This window comes from Zea mays, chromosome 6 (genome assembly GCF_902167145.1).
Source record: "Zea mays cultivar B73 chromosome 6, Zm-B73-REFERENCE-NAM-5.0, whole genome shotgun sequence".
Taxonomy (NCBI): Eukaryota; Viridiplantae; Streptophyta; class Magnoliopsida; order Poales; family Poaceae; genus Zea; species Zea mays.
Window position 1 is genome coordinate 139,539,275 of NC_050101.1, and position 6,670 is coordinate 139,545,944.

At 51.7% G+C, this 6,670-nt stretch overlaps 1 protein-coding gene across 2 annotated transcripts; it reads left to right on the forward strand.

Moving 5' to 3' along the window:
* The first annotated feature begins 3,432 nt into the window (after nucleotides 1–3,432).
* On the forward strand, nucleotides 3,433–6,670 carry LOC103630082 (phospholipase D alpha 1). 2 transcript variants are annotated; one of them, XM_008651178.3, is made up of 3 exons: nucleotides 3,433–3,561; nucleotides 3,665–5,716; nucleotides 5,840–6,670. In XM_008651178.3, exons 1-3 carry the CDS (start codon nucleotides 3,447–3,449, stop codon nucleotides 6,274–6,276), a joined length of 2,604 nt encoding a protein of 867 aa, XP_008649400.2. In that variant the 5' UTR covers nucleotides 3,433–3,446; the 3' UTR covers nucleotides 6,277–6,670. The 2 variants fall into 2 exon arrangements, with proteins under 2 accessions (XP_008649400.2, XP_008649399.1); XM_008651177.3 differs by having other exon boundaries at nucleotides 3,454–3,557.

Here is a 6,670-nt window from a genome sequence, read left to right on the forward strand (position 1 = left end):
CCTCGCTGACGGAGCGTACGTGCTGATTCCGAAGCAAGTAGTTGAGCAAGAGGAAGTCCAGGAGTCTGCTACCGAACCTGCCACTGAGAATCTCCCCACAGCACCAACACCTAAAGGCAAGCCCTAGTTTTATGTATAACCGTTAATATGCTATTTTACTGCAATTATGTTTGTAGGCTTGTAATGTGCATTAAGTGTAGGAGTTGTTTGAAACCCTAGATGCATGAACCCAAGTTCCTTTTAGAGATGAATGCTAGTATGCTAGGTCGAGTAGCTGCTATGCTAAATAAGGATCTCGATAAAAGTCAAGTGATTTTTCTAGCACTCACGCAAGGTCGGGAATTGGTTGTATTCATTTATACAATGGGTTTATGGTTGTCTGTGGATTCGGATCCCTAGGGATGCCCTGTTCATAGAAGAAAATTGGAATAAGGATTAATGTGTGGTACCGTGTGTCAAGCATTTGAAAGTACTAAACACATGCCAAGAAATATGGTAAATCTATAAGCCTAGTACCTGAGTGAACCTGCCCGTGGATTTTACCCCTCACGTGTCCTGAGACGTGGTCTCCCATGCCACATTATGGTGGGTACAAGTGCAGTCATTGCACTGTGGCAGTCGGAGTTAGTGGAGCATTGTATGCCAAGGCAGTGAGTCCTGATCTGTTGCCAGGGAATCAATGGGGATGGTTGATATGTGTGGGTATATGTCGTGTGTTTAGGTTTACCTTCCAAGGTTAAAACTCAATTCGAATCGTGTGCTTCTCACAGCTAATGTAACTCCTTGATCCATGCTGCTTCATCGAGTAAGAAGTGCAATGAGGATTCATGATATAAAGTGTTGTTTGCAATAAATGCTTGTTACCATGTATGATTTGAAGGATGCTAACCTAGTTTATGGAATATTCTAGAACTTTAAAAGCTAAAACTTGACTTAGGCTCAGCTAGTGCTTTTAGCAAACGAAACCCTTCAGCCTAATAGCTTCATGGTCTAGAGGTAGAGGAGTAGACTCCACACACCGGGTAAGTCTAGTTGAGTATTAGTATACTCAGTCTTGCTTGTGGCACCAAAATTTTCAGGTTTTCTGCAAAATATGGTTGATGGTTTGACTTGGCCCTCCACCCTGCCACCGGGTTGGACGGTTGAGTGGAAGGATGCTACCTCTGTAGGAGAGGACCAAGAGGAGTGACTTGGCCAGGCTTCGCCATGTTACTCTTTTACCTTCGTTAGTTATTTCCGCTGCAACAAAAACAATGGTTACTACTTTTAAACACCAAATGACATAATCACTATTGGTACTTTTAATTTATGGTGTTGTGCTTATTGTACGTACTCGATCCTTGTTAAGTGGTTTCATCAGACTAGATCCGATAGACTAACAGTTTATTCTGATTTAAGTCCGTTGTTGCCTCTAAGGTGAGACTTGGGCACTTAAAGCTAGAATAATCTAGACGGTTCCGCCACATCCTCTTGCCTTCTTCACAGAAATCCTGAGGTTCCTCTTCGAACGGATCCTGATTTTCAACTAGAGTTCCATGAACTAAGGAACGAAGGTGCTCAATATTCCATGAATTCCCAACTAGAGTTCCATCCATCCGAGATAGCCTATAGGATTCTGGACAGGTAACTTCTGTGACTGTACATGGCCCTTCCCAAGGAGGGGATAGTTTGTGATGTCTTTCTCCACATCGGTGACATGATGTAGGGTTTCGCTTTTTTCGACGATGCAGGTAATAGATCTAAAGTGAAATGTTTCACCTAGGGCAAAGTTGACGGCATTGGGGAAGAGGATGGCCATGGAGTTAAATGGTGTCAAAGTTGCCTCCCCTATCTGACGCACGGCTATCGGTGTTTAGCACCGGCAATGCCCTACATGGTATCCCACATAGTGCTTTTGTGGTTGGCGAGATCGACAATTAGCTCGATGGTTCATGCCTAAGCACAATGGGACACAATATAGGTTCGGGTCGCAGAGATGTGCAATACCCTACGTTTTATGTGTTTCTATGATGGATCTGCTCTTGAGTTTAAGATTACAAAGGGTGTGGATACTATGCTCTAGCTAGCATATCAGATGATCCAATCATTCTAAAGGGGCCCCTAACTCGCCTTATATACGTGACGATGCTAGGGTTACATGATACCAAACAGATTACTATTGTGACACCTATATCCACGGAACCAACTCCGACTAACACGTACATGTGTGGTCCGGTTGGCTTGTCTTCTTTGTGTGTACAAGAATCTGTTATGGAACAATCGTTATCCTCTGATGGGTTGGGCTAATTGATCAACCCACCAAGCCTGTCCATCCGACCTATCAGGGTCCTTTGGCGGCCCATAAGCTGAATCTGGCCCATGGAGACCTAGGGGATATCTGTCGCCCATAATTTCCATGCCATACTTCCGAAGGTTGCAACTAGAACCATGTTGTAGATCTCTATTATATGAAGCGTGAAGTGTCTATATCATCCGCCATTTTTTGTCTGTCGTCCGTTGCATAGAAGCGGTTGCATTTGTGCCTCCCTAGTTCTCAACCGCCCATGCACCCCACCATGACCCAACACTACCCCACCACACATGTCATGCCCCACTACATAACCATTCTACCTCAACACTATGACTATACCAGGCCACTACACACATCCCACACAACCTATGTGCTTTCATGCTTGGCTCACCCATGTTGTGTGCCATAGCAGGGCGACCTTGGAGCTAGTGCATCCAATGGTCGACACACAAGTCGACCTCGCATCTATCTCGGCATCCACAATCCTCCATATGTTCTTCATGTAGTTGCCCATGTTAAAAATTATCTACATCCCACTAAAGTGTTTTAGGATCATAGACCACTTTATTTTTCACAACTTTTCCCTCCTCTCGATGCATCGTCGTTGTCGCTTGTTTATTAATTTATCCACCAACCATCATACTATATTGGAATCTTATCTTAATTTAGTTTGACACAAGTTTATTTGAGAACTCACGTCGAGGTATTGCTCTTAGACTATCCTACCTTCTATCTCACTTCCTATTTTAAATTTCATTCTATAAACAATATAGTCTAAAAAAAGTGTTTTACACGGGTATATGGGTACATGTATGTTTTGCTAAGCATGACCTTAGCAAGCGAAGTTGAACTATATTTGACGTTTGCCAGCATAGAGTTGAACCATATGACGTCAAATAAATAAAAACGGAGGTAATACTAGTAGTTTCTTTTATTTCGGGGAGGCTCAGTTTGTTTCCACCTGAAAAATAAATAGTGTGACGTTTCTCGCATTCGTATTTGCATTGCTTTAGCCTCAGCGTGAGCGGGGCAAAGCAGCATGCAGCGCAGGAGCGGCGATGTCCGGACTCCGGACGCTGGGTTTGCGCTGCTCCCCACGCGGTTTACTATTCCTGATCTCCTTCCCCTTCCTACGCATGGCTCCCCGTCCATTGCTATGCTCCGCCATTGTCCACACACCTGCAGCCAGCCTTCTGCCTTTAACCCCACCGGCAATGTCAGTAGTCTTGATTTCCTAGCTTCCTTCCTTCCGCTCTCTCACTCCTCTGTAGGTGCATCCTTGTTCTTCTTGCATCGTATCGATCTGTCCATGCCACTGGAGTCTGTACGTACGTTGCCATTATACATGGGCTCTGTTTGCGTATGTATGTGCAGGTGACCTGATATCGACGGGAGGGATGGCAAGGATACTGCTCCATGGTTCGCTTCATGTCACCATCTTTGAGGCAGAGGAGCTGTCGAACTCCAGCAGGCCCAGCAGCCAGGCTCCCGGGTTCCTCCGCAAGCTGGTTGAGGGGATCGAGGACACTGTGGGCGTGGGCAAGGGCACCAGCAAGATCTACGCCACCATCGGGCTCGGCAAGACCCGCGTCGGCCGCACCCGCAAGCTCACCGACGAGACGGCCAGCCCGCGCTGGTACGAGTCCTTCCACGTCTACTGCGCCCACCTTGCCTCCGACGTCGTCTTCACCATCCGGGCCAAGAACCCCATCGGCGCCTCCACCGTCGGTGTCGCCTACCTCCCCGTCCGCGATATCTTCGAGGGCCACGAGGTGGACCGCTGGCTCCACCTCTGCGACGGCGGCGGCGACGACAAGGACCGCACGCCGCTCGAGAGCGGCGGGAAGGTCCACGTCAGGCTCCAGTACTTCGACATCTCCAAGGACCACAGCTGGGGCAAGGGCGTGCGCAGTGGAAAGTACCCCGGCGTGCCCTACACCTTCTTCTCGCAGCGGCAGGGGTGCAGGGTGACGCTGTACCAGGACGCGCACGTCCCCGACGGCTTTGTCCCGAGGATCCCACTCGACGGCGGCCGGTGCTACGAGGCGCACCGGTGCTGGGAGGACATCTTCGACGCCATCAGCGGCGCTAAGCACCTCATCTACATCACGGGTTGGTCGGTGTACACGGAGATCACGCTACTCAGGGACGGCGCCCGCCCACCCAGGCCCGGCAGCGGCGTCACGCTCGGCGAGCTGCTCAAGAAGAAAGCCGGCGAGGGCGTCCGTGTGCTCATGCTCGTCTGGGACGACCGCACCTCCGTCGGGGCGCTCAAGAAGGACGGGCTCATGGCCACCCACGACGAGGAGACGATGAACTACTTCGAGGGCACCGACGTACACTGCGTGCTATGCCCGCGAAACCCCGACGACTCCGGGAGCATCGTGCAGGACCTGCAGATCTCCACCATGTTCACGCACCACCAGAAGATCGTCGTCGTCGACCACGACATGCCGGTGCAGCGGTCGCAGCGGCAGCGGAGGATCCTCAGCTTCGTGGGCGGGCTGGACCTCTGCGACGGCCGCTACGACACGCCATGCCACTCGCTGTTCCGGACGCTGGACGGCGCGCACCACGACGACTTCCACCAGCCAAACTTCGCCACGGCCGCCATCGCCAAGGGCGGACCGAGGGAGCCGTGGCACGACATCCACTGTCGCCTCGAAGGCCCCGTGGCGTGGGACGTGCTCTACAACTTCGAGCAGCGGTGGCGGAAGCAGGGCGGCAAGGACTTGCTCATCCAGCTCCGGGACCTCGCCGACGAGATCATCGCCCCGTCACCCGTCACGTTCCCGAACGACCCCGAGACGTGGAACGTGCAGCTCTTTCGCTCTATCGACGGCGGCGCCGCGTTCGGGTTCCCGGACACCCCCGACGACGCCACCAGGGCCGGGCTCGTCAGTGGCAAGGACCAGATCATCGATCGGAGCATCCAGGACGCCTACATCCACGCCATCCGCCGCGCCAGGAGCTTCATCTACATTGAGAACCAGTACTTCCTCGGCAGCTCCTACTGCTGGAAGCCCGACGGGATCAAGCCCGAGGACATCGGTGCACTGCACGTCATCCCCAAGGAGCTGTCCATGAAGGTGGTGAGCAAGATCGAGGCCGGCGAGCGGTTCGCGGTCTACGTCGTGGTGCCCATGTGGCCTGAGGGCATCCCGGAGAGCGGCTCCGTGCAGGCCATCCTCGACTGGCAGAGGAGGACCATGGAGATGATGTACACCGACATCGCACAGGCGATCCAGGCCAAGGGGATCGACGCCAACCCCAGGGACTACCTCACCTTCTTCTGCCTCGGCAACCGGGAGGCGAAGAAGCCAGGGGAGTACGTGCCCACGGAGGAGGCTGAGCCTGACACTGGCTACATCAAGGCCCAGCAAAACAGAAGGTTCATGATCTATGTCCACACCAAGATGATGATGGGTAATCCGTCCGTCCACCCTTACTCCTAGAATTACTCTTGATTTTTCGAATTCGAGGCGCCCATCTTCTTAGAATATATTACTCTTGAATTATTATCAAAATCGAAATTTGCTGTGTGTGCAGTGGATGACGAGTACATCATCGTGGGGTCGGCGAACATCAACCAGCGTTCCATGGACGGGGCGCGGGACTCGGAGATCGCGATGGGCGCGTACCAGCCGCACCACCTGGCGGCGGCGAGCAGGCCGGCGAGAGGGCAGGTGCACGGGTTCCGGATGTCGCTGTGGTACGAGCACCTGGGCGCGGTGGACGACGCGTTCACCCGGCCGGACAGCGTCGAGTGCATCCGCAAGGTGAACGCCATGGCAGACAGGTACTGGGACCTGTACGCCGGCGACGGGCCTGAGCGTGACCTGCCGGGGCACCTGCTCACCTATCCCGTCGCCGTCGGCACTGACGGCTCGGTCAATCAGCTGCCGGGGATGGAGTTCTTCCCGGACACGCAGGCGCGGGTGCTTGGCGCCAAGTCCGACTACCTGCCGCCCATTCTCACCACGTAGGCGTGTGCTCTGAGCCTCTCACAATCTTTTGGATTTACTGTTTTCCCCATTCTGGACCTGAATAAGAGCAGAACTAGTTTGGTATTTTTTAAAAAAGTAAATAAAAGGTGCACTAATGCAGTGTGCATAATGACGAACTCATTGTTATTTTAGTATTGTACTATCAATTAGTAATTTTTAAAATCGTTGTTTACCTATTGCTGGTTTGATAGTGTTTTGGTTAGCTTGGCTAAGAACCGAGGAGTCGTTTGGTTCACATATATTTGTAATGTGATGGATAGTTGAGAACGTTAGATCATATTCGTTTAGGACCAATTGTAATCATATATCGCAATAGGAACTAATACCAGTCTATTCAAATTTGTTACCACTGGTAGTGGTACTCGAGCATGAA

Excerpts from the sequence above, each read along its gene's own strand:
- LOC103630082 (XM_008651178.3), top strand. The coding sequence starts at position 3,447 with ATGCTCCGCCATTGTCCACACACCTGCAGCCAGCCTTCTGCCTTTAAC. Across the intron at positions 3,562-3,664 it reads GCTCTCTCACTCCTCTGTAG|GTGACCTGATATCGACGGGA; the intron begins GTGCATCCTTGT and ends ATGTATGTGCAG. Across the intron at positions 5,717-5,839 it reads CCACACCAAGATGATGATGG|TGGATGACGAGTACATCATC; the intron begins GTAATCCGTCCG and ends CTGTGTGTGCAG.